At 41.9% G+C, this 21,364-nt stretch overlaps 1 protein-coding gene across 7 annotated transcripts in view; it reads right to left on the bottom strand.

The window, feature by feature from the left end:
- The window catches only part of BACH1 (BTB domain and CNC homolog 1), a 51,386-nt gene extending 31,132 nt beyond the window's left edge, over positions 1-20,254 (bottom strand). For 3 of the 7 annotated variants that reach the window (XR_012645962.1, XM_074997147.1, XM_074997108.1), the window contains exons 1-5: positions 20,120-20,254; positions 16,354-16,504; positions 15,909-15,967; positions 12,961-13,061; positions 2,939-3,236 (exon numbers count right to left, since the gene is read on the bottom strand). Coding sequence is in view for 5 of the 7 variants with exons in the window: in XM_074997147.1 (XP_074853248.1) it covers positions 2,939-3,178 (240 nt within the window). In the remaining 2 variants the exon portion in view is untranslated. Of the gene's footprint in view, positions 1-2,938; positions 3,237-12,960; positions 13,062-15,908; positions 15,968-16,353; positions 16,508-20,100 lie in introns of all 7 variants that reach the window. The other 4 variants (XM_074997157.1, XM_074997118.1, XM_074997128.1 and 1 more) reach the window with 4 other exon arrangements.
- Positions 20,255-21,364: the final 1,110 nt, after the last annotated feature.

Below are 21,364 nucleotides of genomic sequence, written 5' to 3' on the forward strand. Positions count from 1 at the left end.
GAGCAGAGGAAGACACTCTACATAGCCTTCATCAACCTGACCAAGGCCTTTGACTTGGTCAGCAGGGATGGTCTGTTCAAACTGCTCCACAAGATAGGCTGTCCTCCAAGGTTACTCAAGATGATCCAGTCATTCCACGAAGACATGAGAGGAACCATCCAATATGATGGCGCATTATCGGATGCTTTCAGAATCAGGAGCAGCATCAAACAAGGATGCATGCTTGCTCCGACATTGTTCGGGATCTTCTTCGCACTCCTCCTGAAGCATGCCTTTGGATCTTCAACAGAGGGCATCTTGCTGCACACAAGATCTGATGGGAAACTGTTTGATCTTGCAAGGCTGAAAGTAAGTCTAAGGTGCGGGAAGTCCTCATCAGAGACATGCTGTTCGCAGACGATGCTGCTGTAGTGTCTCACACAGAAGACCAGCTTCAAAAACTACTGGATCAGTTCTCCAAAGCATACAAGGACTTTGGGCTTACCATCAGCCTAAAGAAGACAAACGTACTCGGTCAGGATGTTGCTGAATCCCCATCCATGACAACTATACGTTAGAGGTCGTCCACGAGTTCGTTTACCTCGGGTCCACCATCACTGACACCCTGTCATTGGACACTGAGCTAAATAGGAGGATCAGAAAAGCAGCCACAACTCTGTCCAGACTCAGCAAGAGAGTGTGGAACAACAACAAGCTGTACACTCACACCAAAATGCAAGTCTACAGAGCCTGCATCCTCAGCACCCTCCTTTATGGCAGCGAGACTTGGACCCCGTATGCCCTCCAGGAAAAGAGGCTGAACGTCTTCTATTTGTGCTGCCTCAGGCCCATCCTTGGAATATCATGGAAGGACAGAGTGACCAACACCGCCGTCCTCGAGCAAGCTGGAATCCCAACCATGCACACCCTCCTCAGGCAGCGTCGACTCCGCTGGCTGGGCCACGTCCACAGGATGAATGATGGAAGGATTCCAAAAGACATCCTGTATGGTGAGCTAGCCTTTGGCAAAAGACCTCCTGGACGCCCCCAGTTGCGCTACAAAGATGTCTGCAAGAGAGACCTCAGAGGAGGTAGACATCGAGCTGGACAACTGGGAAGAACTAGCAGACGACCGCAGCAGATGGAGGCAGGGGTTACACAAGGGCCTTCAGAAGGGCGAGATGAGGATCAGACAGCTAGCAGAGGAGAAGTGAGCGCACAGAAAGCACACTAAGGACTTGCCAGACACCCACCACATCTGCAAGAGATGCAGCAACGACTGTCACTCTCGTGTGGGTCTTCATAGTCACAGTAGACACTGTAAATGAAGTCCTCAATTGAAACTATAAAGGGCGCGATCCATAGTCTATGCAGACTGAAGGATGCCTACTTACTCAATCCGGGGTACACCAAGTTCTTCTGCGGGGAGAGGAGTGGGTACATCACCTCATCTCGGTGTTTGCCTAGTTTTACAAGAGGCTACATAAAAACCACTAACAGTCAGTATAGTCTAAAACTTCAGACAATGACTTGTTTCTGCTGCTTCATACGCCTTATGCTGAAATGTAAGTACAGTAAAATTCCTTTAATCTGGCACATCCGGGACCAGGCAGGTGCTGGATTACCAAATTTTCCAGACTATTAAACGTCACTACTCCACACTCCTTCAGCTTCTTCACCATCTCAGCACCCAGCTGCAGCTTCTTCACTACCCCATGCATCTGCAGCTCACCACCCCTGCACATGCCAGCTCAACTCCACCCCCAGGCAGCCCTAACCCACCTGATGCTTAAAGCCCCTGCCCCCCTCCCATGGCCCCAACCCACCACCAAGCACCCCTCCCCCCCACTTACGTGAACGTGGAGCTATGTGAGGGTTGCGCAGAATGCATCCCCTCATGGGACTACTGTACACCAGACCATCAAATTTTGCCAGATTATCTCCATAAATAGGACTATTTTTGCCAGATGCTGAACCATCAGAATTTCCTAATCGTCAGAGGTTGGATTAAAGTAATTTTACTGCACAATATTTCTACTCCAATTCATTTATTTGATAATAACAGAGCAGAAAGTTTTCAACAGTAGTCTTCTGGAATATTTTTGCATGTTTTTGTAAGTAAGTTTTTAAGTAAGGTGTAACACAGTGGTATGCAAAACAAATCTGACTCCTGAAAAAGGTACAATAATCTGGAAAGGTTGAATGGCACTTGTTTCGAGACCTCAGACTACCCTCGGACCATGTTTTCAAGCGGTGGTACGCGTACAACCTTAGGATACTTTTTTTTTTGGGGGGGGGGGGGCGGGGAACAAAGGGGTACTTTATAAAAAAGCTTGAGAAACACTGGAATAGGGGATAGTTATTTTGAGTAATAATGTGGACAAATGAACGTTCAATATTTTGACTGATTAACAAAATTTGAAGCGTATAAAGTTACTTTACCACAACTCTGAAGTTATTTTAAATGTGTCCTGCCCCTCAAGACAATTAAAGATGACTGAAGACTGTTCTTTACATTGATCAAAAGGTTGCTGACTGGCTCCAAAGTACTCCCTTTTTACACACAGAGCATAGTGATTTGCAACACTTTCAGCAGCATCTGAGACCTACACCAGCTTGGGGAACATGAGAACTTAACACTTGTGCTGCACAAAGTATTTTTCAAACAGAAGCTACACCCTCCAAGGAAGCAATATTAATTTAATGTACAGCTTATTAAAGAGATACTGTAACGTGAAATAGCTCACATACATTCTCATTTCAGTGTCCCCCACATCCTGATCGCCTCATACATGACAACTGTGAAGCAGAAGTTTGTTAACCAACTAGTTTCCCAGTTTCTGAACCACTTGATGTAAGATGATCAGTTGCTTAAAGTTAACATCAGCCTGTTTTAATGTAATGGTGCAGAAACATAGGTATGGCAATGTGCAGAAGCTTGCCAATTAGTGCCACTCACCTCTTCAGGTAATGTGATGAGGAGATCAGCATCCAACTGTCCCACAATTCTTGAGAGAAAATAACTGCTACAAGCTGCAAGCAGAGACCGATGAGCCCGAAATCGTTGATCTTCCACTAGAATAGTAACATCACAAAGAAGATCTTGCTTTCTCTGATCATTGAGACTGAGTAGAACATTGGTACAGTGTACAGAGGACTCATATGCAAAAACCACACTGTTCTTCTCATTTAAAGGCATTGTGTATCAGAAGTGTTAGCACTATTCCCAGTGGAAAGCATATGTCTATTCTTCAAACCTGAAATAAAATGTAAACATTTACACAATAAGTCTAACGGTAATCTTGTCACTAAATTTTTATGAGGCATAACAAGAGACAAGTTATACATATTGCACCTTAAAAAAAAGTAAGTATCTAGCTTTTAACCTACACGAAATGCAAGCAGGACACTTTAGACTCATTTTTATGCAAGTTTCAAAATATATTCTTTAGTAAGTTCATGTTTAATTAAATCATTTTGCTCCAAATAATTTTTGCTCCTACTACCCTGGGAAGAAAAAACATTTGAAAACAGCATTTTAAAAACCAGTATTTATTCTTGGAGATGCAGGTTGATTAAAAGTAACATTTACCAAAAAGATATGACATTAAATAAGGATCAGCATTTAAAAGACATCTTCCTGACTGCAGAACTACAGAAATTGAAAGAGGAACAAACTACAGAGCCTCTAGATCAAAGTTCATCAAGATATTACATAAGTTACTTTTGTTTATGGAATGTGGTTTACCTTCTAAAGTCTTTACAGAAAGAGAAAAAAAGTCCAAAGCGATACTACAATATGCTACATAAGGGCAGCAATACTGACTACCTCAAATAATCACACAATAAAAAGTGCAAATAAAATATGGATCACTAGTTTGCATGGCTGCCTATATGGAACATGCGTGCATTCTTAGGGAGCAGGTGCCTTCATCATAAAGATGCTAGAGAAACAAGCATCTTCCTTTGCAGTCCTGAATGAGACACCTGGAAAAAAGTTGAATGGTCACGAAAATTGAGCTACTATTTCATGCCAAGAGATGACCCCTGGGAAGTCAAGGAGTCATTCAAAAAAGTATACATCAGTTATGATTCTGTAAGTGCAAAATTAAGCAGTGTCCACTTTTCATGCGGCCATGGAAAATAGCAAAATTTTATAGAATTTTTCAACATCCTAATTTTAAAAGGGCATTGTTTTAAAATCAACAGGCCAAATTAATTTTTAATTTTGTATGCTGTTACGGTATAATACCAAAAATATATCTCATTTAATATTTGATCTATATGGTGGCTTGGCATACCTCAAATAGCAGTGGCAATTAAGAGGTATCATTTGTTTTTCCCAACCATTCATATACTTGTCATGTTGTCACTGCATTGGCAAGGTTTATAAGACACCTAGGCTGTGTCTGCACTAGCACCTTCTGGAAAATCAGCCCCTCTTCTGAAAGAGCACCCAGCATATGTCTACACACAAAATGCACTCTTTTGATCAGAAATTGAAAACACAGCTCTTCTTCCACAAGCCGTATTCCACTCTCAGGAAGATCGCCTTTTTCTGAAAGGTTCTTTTGGAAAAAAGCATGTGTAGACGCTCTGGGGGCTCTTCTCTCAAAAGAGCTGTCTTCATGGCGCTGGATTTTTCTATCCCTGGCCTGTTCTTTTGAAAGAGGACGGTTGTGTGGACGGTCTCTTTCAAAAGAGCAGATACTCTTTTGATCCGTGCATGCATGCGTGCGTGCGGACGCAATCTTCTGAAAGAGATCTTCCAGAAGATAGTCTTTCGGAAGATCACTGTAGTATAGACGCAGCCCTAGAGATTGAGACAAGGGTTTCAAAATTGAAATGGGGAGCATTTACTGTAATGACTATTCTGACTGAAAAAAGATGTTCCCTCTACAACTAGTCTATCTACCAAACCAATCAAGGCAAGTAACTTGCCTTTCTACTCCCCAGTTAATTGCTCTCTCCTGTCCTTTACTTCACACTTTGTTTACCCCCTACTCTTCCCACCTCACTTTGTTTTCAGATATTTTCTTCCACATCTCTGTATCTCTGCTGTCTTATTTCCCCACATTGTGTGATCATTCTTTCTTCCTCCAATTTGCCTCAGAGTAGAGTAGTGAGAGTACAAAGGGGGGGTACAATAAAAATGACATTTATCTCCCACTACGCACATTCATCAAATCCAAAAAAGACCAAGCCTCTTCAAGTGTATCAATCTATAAACACCTTCTTCCATTACTGTTTGCTACACTGATGTAACTTGATGCTGTTTAGCAGAAGTGTCACCTCTCTGTCCATGGGTGACATAGTTCTTCCTGATGGGGGAAACTATAAAGGAGTAAGAGGAAGAAGAGTTTCCAAAAGCTGATCTTGATGCAACATGTTTTAACAGCAATGAGTAATAATATTAACATTTCTACTGGGCTGAAACAGATTCTGGGTTGGTGGGAAAGCATCAGATTATTAGTAAATCACTATTAAAGGCACTTCATGAATATAAGATTAAAATACATCTTTAAAACTCAAAGTATGCAATCAGGCAACAGCACAGAAAAAAAGCCCCAAAATGCAAATAGAGAACAGTATTTTATTAAACATAAATTTCTCATAAAGGGAAGGTTTACAAAAAAGATTTGATAATGCAAGAAAATTGTTCTTGTTTCATTTAAAATTAAGATGACTACACATTTTTCTTCTGCATAAAATTTTAAAGCTGGATGAAAACAACATTCAGTTGAACACTTCAGAACTACAAAAAACTTCAATTCCTGAGGTGTCTCTAACTGAGATTCTATAATCATTGCTATTTTTCCCACAACTGACAAACTGCATAAGAACAAAAAAGAAAACAAAATTAAAAGATGAAAAGTTCTTCATGTCAGGTTTTCCAATAATACTGTCCATGGCACGGCTGTAAAGCCTGAGCAGTCTTTGTTTTATAATTTGAGAAAGACTAACATCATTTTAGTTTTAAAAACCAAAACACACATATTATTTCAGATATTATGTAAGTTATCTACCAATTATATGAACAGCTTACATGAGAATTGTGAAATATATAGGGCCCTTTGTTTTCAGTTTTTATTTAATTTTTTCCCACGAATTTATTAGTACAACAACAAAACAGGTGAAAATAAGTGCAAAATACTATTAATTTTTCTGGGTTTATTTTGGTCGAGGGAAAGACAGAGGGGAAATATTCAGAAAATTAGTGCTTTGAATTACGTTTGTCCACCTTGTTTGCTGCAGAACTAAAACACGTACAAGATGATTTGAAATCTCTCTCCACTTATGTTTAAAGTCAGTGAGGTGCAAGCACTACTTTTATCACAATGTTTAAGCTTTGTCCCTTCAGTTCACGTTAGTTTGTTTAAATAATTCTGAAATGTTCAAAAATCGTAGTTTTCAAATCAGCACTTTTCATTTATTTTTTTAATTTTCCACTGACAAGTTACTCATTCAAAAGGACTCAAAGTAAATTCTTACTACCAATTTTTTTATCACTTTAAAAGCATAAAAATCCAGCTTTTGAAAAGCTTTAGATGCATAAAATATAGGAAACTGCACCCAGTATTTCTAATTTTCACGAAAGGACAGTTTCTTTTAAAATTACTATAAAAAGCTAGCAACTATTTTAAAACTAATGCTTGAATAAGAAACACTAAAAATTAATGAGTTGATAACTTACAAAACAGCCTCAAATATCAGCATATTACTGTAAAATGAATACTGTACAGCCAATTAAGATAATTTATACCAGATTAAGTAGCCAAATGTATCAAATAAGAAGAAACAGAGTATGTAGACGGTAATTCCCTTGTGACACAGTTACACGTACAATTAGGTCAGCATAAAATTTCTGAGATAAACAGGCCCTTCCCCTTCACCCAAATAAAAAAAAGAGGCGGTGTGAGAACTCACTACTAAAATATCAAGCTTCCATCATGCCCTAGTTATAAAATGAAACATTGCCTTCAGTGATACACAAATGCCAAGGTCCTCAGGATAGAAATTTTACATAACTTGAAAGTTATACATTCTTTTGGGAAATATGGTCCTGAAGACGTACTTTATTCCACTTTCCCTGCATCTTTTGCTATTTCATTAGTGTAATTTCTTTTAGAGAAATTCTACTCTGAAAAGTGACAGAATATTTATCTGAGGTCCATTTTCTCTTCCATGTATTTACAAGTCAAAATATTTAGCTTATAAAGAAAATTCGTTTTCCCTCTCAGCTAACTCCGTGTTCTGAAATCCAGTTTGGTTGTTTGTTTCTTGTTCACACACTATTGGTATAAAGATTATGTCCAGCAAATTATACCTCAGAGACATCTGTGCAATCCTAGTTGCCTTCAGTGGATCGGTACAAGTGTAACTTGAACTCAATAAACATCTCTATAAGGATACACAAGAATGCATACTATTTTAATAGTGTTGGCACTGCACTGCTAACACAAGTAAAAAGCAATAATAAATTACTTCTCTCATAAAATCCAGCACGACCCATGTAAGTTGACGCTTGTAATTATTAATTCCTCTCACTATTGAAAACTTCTGCCCTATTTCCAGTCTGAATTTGTCTATCGTCCATTTTCAACATTACATCACATTATACCATTTTCTCCCAGACTGAAGGGCCCATTTAAAATATTTGCTCCCTATACAGGTACTTGCAGATGAATCAAGTACCCCTTCACCTTCCCTTTGTTAAATTAAATAGATTGAGCTTTGTGAGTCTATCATTATAAAATATGTTTTCTGATCCTTTAATACCTGTGACACATCTCTGAACCCCTCAGTAAATTTGCACACAACCACCTTGCACTCCTCCATCTAACTCATAACTGTCACCAAACAACCAAGACACCGTTCACTCAGTGTATTTTTAAATTCTTTGAACTTGGAATGAACTTTATTGATACATTTTATTAAATTTACAACAGCATATTTTAAAACCAGCTAATTCAAGTCACTTTTCAGGGTAGGAAAAGCCTATGAGATCTAAAAAAGTGTTTCTGGTATTAATACTTAATAAAACAAAATGGTGTATATACCACTAGAATCCTAGTCCATGTTGCAGATACATCTTTGTTTTAAATATTTTCTCATTGGAGTTAAAATATTGCATCAAGTCATTTTATGTATCATTGTATTAAGCCCTGTTATATACAAATTTAGTACCCTTTTCATTTAGAACATAGAAACTTTGTACTGTCTGTTCACATGGGAATTTTGTATCTGTAGCCAGACAGAATCCCCCTGCTTTATTCCATCTTGCCCCTCTTATGTGCCTCAAAGCATGAAGGACAAAGAAGAAAACAGCACAGTCTTAGAATACTTGAAAGCACAGATGTATCTTACGCACAGCCTTTTGATGCTTCAAGAACACAGGATGTGCTGACCCAATCATGACCCTGGATAACAGAGGAACACAGATAAGAGGGCTAACAAGCCAGCCAATGACCACAGGGCCTTAAATTGCCCTTGGCTGGTATTGCTAATTGATATGCCCACACAATCGTCCCAGAAGAGGAAGCTCGCACCCCTACGAAAGAATGTCCTGCCTTAATGATTTAGTTACCTTTATCTTACAAGTGTAAATTAAATTGCAACTCTCTTCTAAGAGCTGGCGTCACAAAGGCAAACCAGCATAACTGGCATCTAACAGATAAGGAAGAGTGTACGTGACCCAAGGGGTATAAAGAAGGGTCTGGCAGACCACTCTAACTGAGCTCCATTTACCTATACCTGCCAGTCAGGTAAGGTCTTTGCCACCCAAGGTCCCAGGGGACGCCCCCCTCGCATATCTTCTTCCCAAGGGATTGAGTGGTAGACTTAGCTACGCCGGAGTCGAAGGACGCAGGGGCGAGAATTATACCTGTAATGTACTTTGTGCACATTTAATAGTAAGAGCTCTGTAAACTGAGGCAAACTGTAACTTTCATTTGTAATCTAATTGGTATACCATATGTATCATCCTACTAGTAGTTAATAAGATAGAGCAATAGCCTTGTAACCACTGAGATTCTTATTTCTGCCTTTTAATAAATAGTAACCATATAAGCCTTCAGCCTGACTCCTTCCAGTTACTGTAACTCGGCCGAACACAAAACAAAGAACCTTAGCCGTTTGGCTATAATCAGCCTGATCAGCGGTAAGGTGCAGTAAAAGCTGAGCGCTGAGTCATGTCGCCTCCACGGGACAGACTCCTGGGGCACCTGTCAGCCTCCCTGGCTGCCCTCTGCGAAGGGACAGTCTGTCCTACCAGTTAAAGACTCGGGTGAAATAAGCTCTCTGCACCAACATTTGGGGCACCTGTCAGCCACACTGGCTGCCCGCTGCGAAGGGACTGCCTGTCCTAGCAGTCAAAGACTCGGGTGAATCTCTGGGGCATCCGTCAGCCATTCTGGCTGCCCGCTGAGAAGGGACTGTTGGTCCTAGCAGTCAAAGACTCAGATGTAACTAGGCTCACAGACCACTCATTTCCCCAGCCATCAGCTAACAGTATCTTTTCATATCCAATTTAGAAACTTTGTATTAAGTGTTTTAACACAGAAATTTTATGTTTTGTAGAATACTTCCTAGGAGTCTGTAAGGTAAAGAAAACCTCTTTTTACCCTTTATTTTTGGATTGCTTAATTGATTGCCCTGTTGAGTGAATGAGGTGTGACTGGATAAGGCCTACAAGACAGGATAGAAGCTAGATCTAAGACCAATGAGAAGAATAATGGAACCTGTTAAGTGGGCCCATTGAAAGAAGACCCAACATATGGACACCTTGGGAGTCACCAGCAAGTGCCTGCTTTTGGAAGCAATGCACGTGAATATGAAACAGTCCTTAACAAATCATGTCAAAGTTTTAAAAACTCATTTTAGGACAAAGTCTGCCCCCATGACACCAGAATAAGATGTTTTTGCACAAAGGATCTAGGCCCCATTCACCTGCTTTTAAAGATATTTGTAGAATTAGGGCTCTAAACATAATTGTGTCTATAACCATACTTACTATTCATGTAATAGTGATAGCAAATAGTGTTTCCCAAACAGCAGAATATTGTTAGCAAACAGAACTTATTTTCTTGGAGCTGGTTCAAATCACTGGTGACATCTACACAGCATGCTGCTGCTGGTAGAGTCATGCAAATAAGGGCACTTGACAATGGCAATGAGGCGCTCATTTACAAATCACTGTCTCATCTACAAGTGGGGTTGGGTCAACAGAACCCCACCTACATGTCTTGTTTTGTGGAGAATGAGGCCTCTGCCAGGACAACAATCATGTGAGTATGCAAATGAGGTGGGAAATTTGTAAATGAGCACCTCATTTGCATGACCCTGCTGGCAGCAGCACACCATGTAGAGGTAGCCATTAAGAGCAGTTCAGCGGCAGGGTTATGTCTGCATAACCATATGGCCAGTTCTCCTATCTAAGCCTTTTTGATACCAGGGACTGCATAGCTGCCTTCCTAAATTATGTCAGGGAGATTTCAGTCATCAATACCGGTCCTTCAGCTGGTCACTGAGATACTGTCCTACAAAACAAGACAATACAGAGTGCATTGCCTTATGCAATGAGAGTGGTGCTCTGTATTTATATCCTGCAGGCACTCCCAGGGTGAGGGTATCTGCTCCACAACCTGCCCCTGCTGGGCAGCAGCACCAGGTCCAGTGGGCAATCGCTGCTTTGCTGTATCAGCATGCACTGTGCCTAGAGCAAGGTGGGGACAGGATGGGCCTGGAGCTCAAGTGGAGTGTCAGAGAAACTGCTAGCATGGGTCACACAGAATCATGAGGGGCTAGCACACCACTGCTGGGGACAGAGCAGCACAGCTAAGGGGAGAGGGGATTCAGGAGGAGCCCAGCTTCAGGGTCAGGAAAATGAACCAGAGAAAAAAGGCAGACCCAAACTGCTCCATATCTGTCCGGAGCAAGCTCACTGCGGCTTGCCGCACCACACCCTGCACAAGCCCAGACAGCACAGCAATAAGGCCAGCCTCCCCCTGCCGCCCTGCCTAATCCAACATTGACAAGACCCACCCTCTGCTGACCCCTGACCTGGGCAGATGCGAGAGTGGAAGGAGGGAGAGTCAAGTGCTGGCCATCTGGAGATAGTGTCTATTGGCTCAGCAGTGGCAGAGCAGGGTCATTACCACATCCGTAGCCACAGAGGAGTCAGCATCTGAAGCTGAAAATGACTCCTTACAGAGCTGCGTGCAGCTGTGGAGCCACAAATTGCCAAACCCTACGATAGGCCAACGTGGCTCCTAATATAAATCATCTTATACCAACAAAAGTGCATTTTTGCAGATACACCTTATTTCAGCCACTCTTCTTTATTGCTTCAAACATCTGGAAAACAAGCTATACTGTCAAACATATTTCTGACCCTCTGAAAGACTGGTAGGTTTGCCCTGCATGCAAGTACCAAACCAACCTCTTTGCATTCCATGTCCAATTCTTTGATGAATGGAACCAATGTTAAAACAGCATGCATATATTCATCAGGGTAGAGAAAAAACAAGACAAAAAACTAATGAAAAATGTTTAAAATTCCCAACTTTTGAAAGAAGGGTACACAAGTAAAAATTCAGCACAATCTCACAATACATAGGTAAAAAATTATCCTTTTAAGGCTATTATGTGATGGTTTTATTCTTGGTCTTTAAAAAACAAAAAAACCAAAAAGTTTTCCTTTCACAGAGCTGACACAACAGTACTGAATATATAGATATACAGGACAGACACACACACCAAGCCCCAAGCTAGAGGACAGCTTCTACATGCACAATCTAAATACACATTTCTCTCTGAATGGGAAATAAGGTTTTATAAAAGGTATAAAAAAAAACATATGTGACTACTGTAATGAAAAAGACTGAAAGCTAGCAGTTGTATTAGATGGGCTGAGTGCTGTAATGTCATGTAAGCCAACAGCCTCCTGCCAAGTATAATTAGGTGAAATCAAACCATCTTTGAGACATGGCTCTTCTGGCCACAGTTATGCTTCTTTATTTAACTTACATCAATAAACTTGGGTGGACTTCCTGTGGGCCTTTGTACATTTCACATAAAAAAAAGTCACAAGAACCGTCTGTCACTGAATTTATGGATGCAAGTCTCCTGAGACGTGGATACCAGTGAAGAAAAATGTTGAACTGACTGGTTAATTTAAAGCACATCACCACATTTTTAACTGATGTATTACACTGATTGCACCACTTTATATCTGCAGAAACTGGCACAAAGTAGACTAGAAACCATCACCTTAAGTTGCACGCTAAGAGACATCATTAGAACTAGGAAGAGAAACATCTAAGTAAGTAACATGGGTTCAGAAGATATTTTGTAGTTCAAAAGGCACCTTCATTGACCTCATGTGGTACTGAAGATGTAAATTTTATGGAAAGATGAATAAATCCACCTGACCCTGATGAGAAGGTACAGAGAAAACTACCTTATCATAGTTACTCTACAGCAAAATAACTGCTAAATGAGTATGAAGTTAGTCTCCAAGCAAGCCTCAAACAAATATAATACACCAGCAGTATTCTGTGTGAGGATTCTAAAGTTTTTTTCCAGTCTTTCCACAGCCACAAACCCTTTTCTATACCCAAACTTCCCAACGCAAGAAATGAGAACTTGAGACAGTTCTTCTGAGTCAGAGAAATATATTGTATTAGAACAGAAAAGATCTTTTGCCTTGTGTACTCTAAGTGCTCAGTTACAATTAAATCCATTTTTCAGTAAAGAATTGTGTCTTAAAAAGCATCTCTGACTTTTAAGGCAAAGAAAATGCTGCAAGTTTTTGAATGTACAAATTGGGGCACTACTTCAAGAGTCTACAGACAGTCTGCAACACAGTAAGCAAGCAGTACGAATGACATATCTTGGTGATGTAAGTTTGAAACCTAAAAAGTGGCAGTATAAATGTCACTGCCGATCAGTTTACCAGAAACATCCAACAAGTGTGCTTACCCCACAATTCTTAATTGCCTCCCACATCTCCAGAGTATCCTCTACTCCATACTGCTTCTCCAGTTTTGCCATCCATACAAAAATCTTTGACAAACCAAACCCTGAAAAAATGGAGAAATCATAAGATCAGTTTCATGAGATATTCTACTGGTTGCATTATTAGATTTACTTAACTATAAAAAACCTTCCCTATTATAGTTTAAATGAAGCAGCTGGATAATTTCCCCTGTATTGCACCTAGCATTTCAGAACACTGGAATCATGCCAAAGGATTTTTAGGTTGCCAGGTAGCCTGAGGCCTTAGCTAGTACCAATTCCGCCAGGCAATGCTTGTCTTTATAAGTATAATTTTAGCATGTTAGTTGTACACATTTCATCAGCTTGAAGATTTAGTAAGGACACTTGCCACCTTCACAAAGACTAGCAGGGAAAGCACATACAAACTTCTTTCACCCAATGGATAGAGAAGGCAAGCCTTGACAGGACAACTTTTTTTTTTTTGGCAGCAAAACCAGATTCTTGTTTAACCAAATGGTAAGCAATTATGCTTCTGAAATCCCCAAATGGAAAAAGATCTGATCTACCATTCTCATGTACCACTCTGAACAAGTTTTCTTTACTTCTAAATCTGGAGCCAGCAGAAGTTTCTCCCTTAAGACAATGCCCACCTGCAGAACTTTCCAACACCTTTTCTGATGACTATTTCTTCATGCTTTGTGTACAACATGGGGACAATTATCAATTTCAATTAGTACGACACATTTGGGACAGGAATCATTTGCAATAATCAGTAAGCTTCACTTTCAGAACATTTCTGTGCAGTTAACCTCTTCTCCATATGAACTGCATAACTCAGGCAGAATGGCTCTATGATAACTAATTTGATCTGATTTAGATATCCTGAAGCAGTTTCAGTTGTCCACTATGCAACAAAGACATTCAAGCTGTCATTTGTCACTTGGATAGACGGAGTGTGGAACTTGTAGCTATTGGAACTGCCAATACACTCATCCCTCACTATACGAGCACAATTGGTTCCTAACTTTTTGCTCATAAGCAAAAACTCGTAAGAGGGACAGTAAATTCCTACTAAAATACTTGTAAAAGTCTCTGATTGGTTCCAAGTGCTTGGAGTGGCAGCAGGTGGCACTGCTTTTGGAAGGTAAGTGAGCCTGGGATTGTGGGGCTTAAAGGCTGGGGGCAGTTTGGGGACATGAGTGGGACGGAGGGTTAAAACATGATGGCGAGCTGGGTCCACTGGAAGGCAGTTCAGGTTACTGCAGGTTGTGGTGGCTTGAGGCTGGTGGGTCCAGTGGGGGGAGGGGTTAAGTCTGCAGCGGTTGTGGGGCACAGGGCTGGCAGGGGGTTTAAATTTCAGCAGTTTGGTTGCGCGGGAGCAGCAGGGGGTTTAAATTTCGGCAGTTTGGGTATGCGGGGCCAGCGGGAGGGGGGTAAATTTTGGCTGTTCCAGGAGTGCGGGGCTGGCAGGGGGTTTAAATTTCAGCAGTTCCAGTGGCAGGGGGTTTAAGTTTCAGTGGTTTGGGTGCAGTGGGGGTTAAGGTTTCGGCAGTTTGGTGTCTGCTGGGGGTGGGGGGGAGAGCAAGTCAGGCTGAAGTGGGTTTGAGATGCGGGGAGGGAGTAAGTCTCATATGGGGGGGGGGGGGGAGTTCAGTCGCTGGGTGAACTAGTGGAGGTATCTCTGTCCCTCATTTTAGGGAGTACTCGTAAATAAAGTTCTTGTTTAACGAGGGATGAGTGTATAGACAAAGGTGATCTGTATCACTCCGTCTGTAGCTAATGTGAGTACCTTGCCAGTGTTTTAAGTTCTTAAACAATTAAATGACAACATAGTCAGACAGGTCACTAGATAAGGAAATAAAATAAAAAAATTTGGGTTCCATTCTTGGCTCTAACACTGAGCTTCTATTCAACCTTAAGAAAGTCCCTGTACCTCCCTCTATTTCTTCATATGCAAAATGGGATTGATAATTAAATTTCAAAGCTTTTTTTTAAAAAAAGTGTTGAAATCTACAGATTAAAAGAGCCACTTCTTACAACTAAGAAAAACAGTGTGGTCACTTTACAATTGAGGAAGAAGTTAGATATAAAACTGGTATTTAACCTATTGCTATGTCCCTCCCCACAACTCTCTTTCCTTTTATGGATAGAGTTATGTTTCAGATGAATGCTTGCAGTAGTTAAGAGTTGCTGATTCATTCTGGTATGCTGACAAGGCATGAACAAGCATTTTATCTGTTTTTGTTCATCTTTATTTTGAAAGCATTTTAAAAAGGATCCAGGATTATTTTAAACAAAGTTAATTTGTTTTATTCCCCAACACAGGGAGCATCTACACTAGGAAATAACTTCAAAGTTAGGCACTATTTCAAAGTAGCCAGCAGAGAGTCCAGACACATTTTCGCTTACTTCAAAGTAAGGGAGCCCAACTTCGAAGTCTTTACTCTATTTCCAGGAATGGAGTAGTGCCCTACTTCAAAGTTTAGCTTTGAAGTAGAGTGCATGTAGATGCTCAACTCTGAAGTTATTTTTGTAGTATAGACACAACCACAGAAAATCAGTTACCATGCTCATAATTTAAGAATAAAATAGGATTCTTTGAGTCACCAGTCAAAGCACCTGGCACAACGTTAACATAGTATTTTAAAGTACAGAAATGAGGTAAATCATATAATAAACAGCTTATTGGGTCACCTTGTATATCCCTACGCCAACCCAGGACTCTCATCACAGTATTATTCAGAGCTTTGCTGATTCAAAATTAAGTACTCAATGGCCAGCAAAATCAAGCTCTTTTCTTTAAAATCCATGAGATTTGGGGGCATGGAAAAAAAAAGACAATTGCTTTGATTTGCCTTCTGTTTTTCCTCTATGCTCTTAGGGTTCACCATCTCCAGCTCTTCTTGGAAATTATGAGCTAAAGAGTTTACCTTTTCAAAAAAATGAAAGCCATGATTCCCACACAGTGGAAAGCTTCTGGAAGCTGGAGCTTAAGAAAAAACACTGGTATCAGACAAGTTTTCAACAATGAATAATGCAATTTAAACATTTGTCTCTCCAAAGAAGTTACACTAAAGCAGAATCGCCTAAAGCTAGAAGTTATTTGCATTACTTAATCTAATTCTTTGTCTCGGAGCAGATTTGACTCACTTGTTACCCAACATTCACTGTTTGGGTCAGGGTTGGTAATGCACTTAAGCTTTTCTAGTTAGTTGTTTCAATTTTAAACAAACACTTTTAAATTTGGGAATGGGATTTAGATGTCCCAACCCTGATCATCCATCCCCCACAAACTGTCATTCTGGTAGCATTCAAAAGAAATTTGTGCAAGAAGACAACGCAATTATAGAGATATCTACTGTGGGCATAACTCACATTTCAGGAATAACTTATAAGCACTGCAACAGCTTGACTTTCTAAAACAGTACTGGGAAGGACCACAATAAGTCATTTTAGGGTAGGAGTGAAATTGTTGTAAAATGAATCCATGAAGCAGGTCATAAAGTTGGTTCTTCTAAATCTCTACCTACTTTCAAACACACAAAGAAGAGTTTCAAATTTGTGACAAGTTCCAGATAAAAATTCATATTTATTAGCACTCCCAGGGTTAGAAAAAAGAAATATTCTTAAATAGTGACTCAGAAAATGTGTGTAAACTCTTAATAGAATCTGTCAACTCCTGGCTTTATTTAAAAGGTAAAATCCTTCATCTTCACCCTCATGACTTAGAACCTATGCAAACTTGTTCCCTCCAAAAAATGTGATTCATTTAATATATTTTAGATTAAAAATGTTTCATTTCTTAATTCTTTAACATTGTTTTATTATGGAAAATTATATGCACTGGCCTTAAACAAAGCCTTAAGAGTTTTGTACTGAGTAAGCTGGTTAATTACATATAGGGAAAAAAACGGTGCATAAAACACATGTATAATACATGGGAAACTAACTATGCAGAATTCTTATATTACCTACTAATCTAAGAAAGAACCAAGAGTCATTATGCATGGTAAAATAATTACACTAAAGGTTAACACCGTCCATGCTTGTTTATCTGAAAAGCTTTTTCAACTGGACATAACATTGACAAAACTGAAATAAGTTTTATAAAGTAGACTGAATAAATTTTTCTAAAGTAAAATTTCAAAGATTTCACCTCAGCCAGGACAGAGGCATAAATAAATTTGACTAGAATGTGCAGCACAAAGTGAAGGGAAGATAAGTCTTGTGGTTAAAGCATGGGACTGCTTCTTGGGAGACCTGGATTAAGTTTGCAGCTTAGTCACCCAGACAAGTCAGTTTCCACACAGAAAATTTGGATGAAAGTTTTCTATCTCATATGTCCGGTGTGAAAAAGTCATTAATGTTTTAAAAGCACTCATACTGTAATTTATGTACTGACCACAAATAAATACTCTTACATTGATATACCAGCTGCTATCTGCTCATAAAGAAACAGCCCCATGGAATACCTGTATTCAAGCACCAATACCTGTATCTAACCAAGCTCCCTTTCCTTGCCTTGAAAGGAAAACGGGTCTGGTTTTCAATTTTGTTGTCTTATCACTGAAAAGACCTCAACACTCAACAAGAGGCAAACTATACCCATGTTAGCAGGCCATGTGAGAGCTTATGCTTCCCCTATAATCTTTATTGCTGAGCTGACTTGAATTATCTGTGTCCAAGATACTCATGGTAAATTGGGTACATATTCCCTAGGAAAGGGGTATGTGAACTTACGTCAACTAACATGCAATAACTAACACAAGGTAACTCCTAGTGAAAAGAACTCAATTTATAATAGCCAAATTATCTGGCTGAAGTAAACCCTAGATACTTCCATCAGAACCTGTTAACTCACATGGAAACTAAAAATTACCTCATGTGAATTATGAACAAGGCTCTTTCTAGAAAAGATGAACCCTTGGCCTACAAAAGCCACAATATAAAACGTGACAGTTATATCCAAAACAGTGTTACAGTTATATGCAGACTGGCAGCGCACTCATTTGTATGTGGCACTCTATTTCTGGAGACACATCCTATGGGTCTTAAGGCTGCAGAAAACTGGGCCACTCTATGAATCCTTTTTTATTGGTATTTTCTGGGCATAGGGTGGGAGATAAGGCAGGCACTAGAAGACTAGCAGCACTTCAGTAGAGGTAACACACTTGCTGTATAGAGTGGAGGTAAACCAACAACTGAAAAGTTGCCACCATTCAAGTCTACAAGGCTTTGTCTACACTGTTGAGTTTAAAGAACTCCTGTGGCAGTCATTTAACACAGCACTGTGGCCACGGCACCAGCACTGGGAGATCTTGCCTAGCGCTTTAGGTAAACCACCCCCACAAGAAGAGCAGTAACAGTGCTGGAAGCCTTTTACACTAGCACTTTACAGCACTGTAACTGTTCATACTGGCACTTTACTACACATGGGGGAGGGTGTTTTACAACATCCCTGTGTGAGAAAGTTACAGAACAGTAAGATGACAATGTACACAAGCTTAACATTGCCTGAAAAACAAGTAATAAGTACCTGAAACTGTTTAGCAAAGTATTTCTCAACTTAGGTTCTGAACCAGGCAAACACTTATGCACATGAATAGTTTCAGTGAATTCAGTACAATTATTTACTTACATAATTGTAACACAGTTTAATATTAAATTGCCAAACCCATAAAAGCACAAAAATTTATGCTGAAATTCCCACAGCACACTGAATTCAAATTTGCTTGTTTGACTATGGCACACAATTCTGAATTTAAAGAGCAGACAACTACAGCATTACATTAGCATTCAGAGGATTAGAATTGGTCTTGGGATACATGTATGTTGCAAAGAAACCCACAGTGCTGATTTGCAGCACTTGGGTCATTGACTTGGGCTCCTGGAGCTTACCCTGAAGGGCTAAAAGTAATGGTATAGGTGTTTCTGCTGGGACTGTAATCTGGACTCTGAGATGTGAGCCCTTAACTGGATTTTTGGTGTCTCTTCATCCCTGCACCTTGCCATTTGACTATTATTTTCATGCATAACACTACCACCATCCTCTAAGTTTTCACCCAGAGATATCCAGTGTGTGTGTCTCAAACTATTTTCTCTTTCATTCTGTAATGTTCTAGAACTGTATTGTTGCTCACAACTGATAAACAATTTCAACAGAAGAAAAATAACAGTGCAATAGTCTAGCAACTAGAAAGTTGCAGGGCTGTATGAATTTGAAAATACTACAGTAATGGTGCTAAAAATGCCAATACATGGCCTCTAAATGCTGACAATTAAATTGGTGTCAATCCTGCCACAATTCTCATTTTCAGTTTTATTTTACTTTGCCTTTCATATACAGTACAAATAAAATGCACATCTCTCCAGAGAAGTCTAAACTGAATTATGCTGAACTCATGCAAGTGATGGCAATCACTGTAACATTCAGATAGAGGGTTTTTATATATTTTATCATCAAGACCAAATCATTAACCCCAAATTAGTAACACTGAGGGGGCTCCTGGGTTTTCAAGATGACGGAGATGTTTCCAGCCTTTGGGGGCATCTGAGGTGACCACGGCACACGGGCAGGTGGACAAGAACACAGAGGATGATCAATGAAATGCCCAGTGCCGGAGTCCATGGAAAACCTGCCAACGCGAAGCCATCCGGGTAGGGAGGAGCGCGGGGGGAGCTGGAGCAGTTTTTGTAGTGCGGGTGTTGATGGTCGCTGAGCCAAACCGTTAAGCCCTGTATATATGGGCAACCCCGTGCCGCCGGGGTGCTGCAGCACCTACGCCCTCCCCCGCAGCCCTAGTCCCAGCCGCTGTGGGCTTTCCCCGGCCCGCCAGCAGCTCCGCTCAGGTCAGGTCAAAAGTGACAGCTCAGCGCTCGGCCCCGCGGGGCTCGGGACAGCCGCGGCCGGGCAGGGCCACAGGCGGGGCAGCTGTCCGGGCGCATGGGCCGTGCCTCCCCCACCTGCGCCTGCCCGCCCAGCTCCCCGCAGCCGAGGCTCCGGAGAAGCGGTCCGGGGCCGCTCCCAGCGCGACCAGGGATCCCCCAGCGACAGCGCTGCCCTCGCCTCCCCCGCCCCGCCCCGCCCCGCCCCGCCCGGACAGAGCCGCCCGCGGCGCCCACCGCCTCTGCTGCGGCTCACCGCGCCGCCGCCGCCGCCGCCGCCGCCGCCTCCTCCTCTGGGGCTGCCCCACACCGGCCCAGCAGACACCGGCACCGTCTCCCGCGGCCGGCCGCACAGACGCGTTCTCCCCTGGCCCAGCCAGGGCTCCGCCACCCCGAACCGCAGCCACGGGAAGGAATCAGCTGACCTGCCACAGCGTCACGCAACCCGCCCGCGGATTGGATGCTGCGGCCCCTGTCGTTGATCTGACGCCTACGTTGACAACACCGCGCTTGCGCGCGGGCATCGTAGCCTTCCTACGGCGGCGGGGTGGTTAAACCGGCCCCGGGAGAGAGAGACGCGCGCGCGCGCGCGCGCGGGGGGAACGTGGCCGTTGGGTTTTGGAACGTTCTGCTCCCCGCCTCGGGGCTCGCCGCGGAGAGGCTGGTGCTGCGGCTGGACGTCAGAGTTCGGCAGCGCGCGCCGCTGTCCCGCAATCCCTGCCCGTGCCCGCTGTGGCCGTCCCGGGTCTGGCGCAGCCCCCTGCTCAGCCGCTCCGGTGCGCACAGCAGGGGCTTCTTCCCTGGCTAGGGTGTTTCAGGCTCGGCCCGTTCCTGGGGTAGCCGTGCTGGGAAGCCCGGTGCACATCGCATTGCCAGGTAGGGCGTTTTCCTGGCGGAAGGCACCAGGAGAGGGTTCCGGCGCTTTTTTCCCTTAGAACAGCAGAAAAAAATTCACTGCCGGTCTTGCAACAGCGCTGGAGTCCCCAAACCACTCTGCAGTAATGAGGGGACTGTGGCAGGAGCCCTGCAGCAGCACGGGGGTTGGGGCCTTTACATTTAAAACCCTAACCCCTATGAAGCATCATCAGACTTGAGTTCCAGCACCTTTTTTCCCTAGAAAATAAGCACTGCAGACAGGTGTTTGCCTAACTCATTCTTAAAATCTCTGGTGATGTGACTTCTTCAGCCTCTCCAGAAAGCCTCTTTAAGAACTTTACCCTTCTAGCTTGCAAATTTCTTCCTGGTGTCTAACGTAAATCTCTCTTGCTGTAGATTAAGCCCAGCTTCAGTCAACAGGAAGAACAGTTGGTCATAATCCTATTATTAGGTCCCTCCTCGGTCTTCTTCCTCTAGACTAGATGCCCAGTACTTTTAATCCTTCCTCATAGGTTAGGTTTTCTGTTGCTCTCCTATGGACTCTGCAATTTGTCCACATTTTCCATTGTGTGACACCCAGTATTAAACACAGAACTTGCACTGGTGTTGCCTCAGTTGCAAATAG

Source organism: Carettochelys insculpta, chromosome 1 (genome assembly GCF_033958435.1).
Source record: "Carettochelys insculpta isolate YL-2023 chromosome 1, ASM3395843v1, whole genome shotgun sequence".
Taxonomy (NCBI): domain Eukaryota; kingdom Metazoa; phylum Chordata; order Testudines; family Carettochelyidae; genus Carettochelys; species Carettochelys insculpta.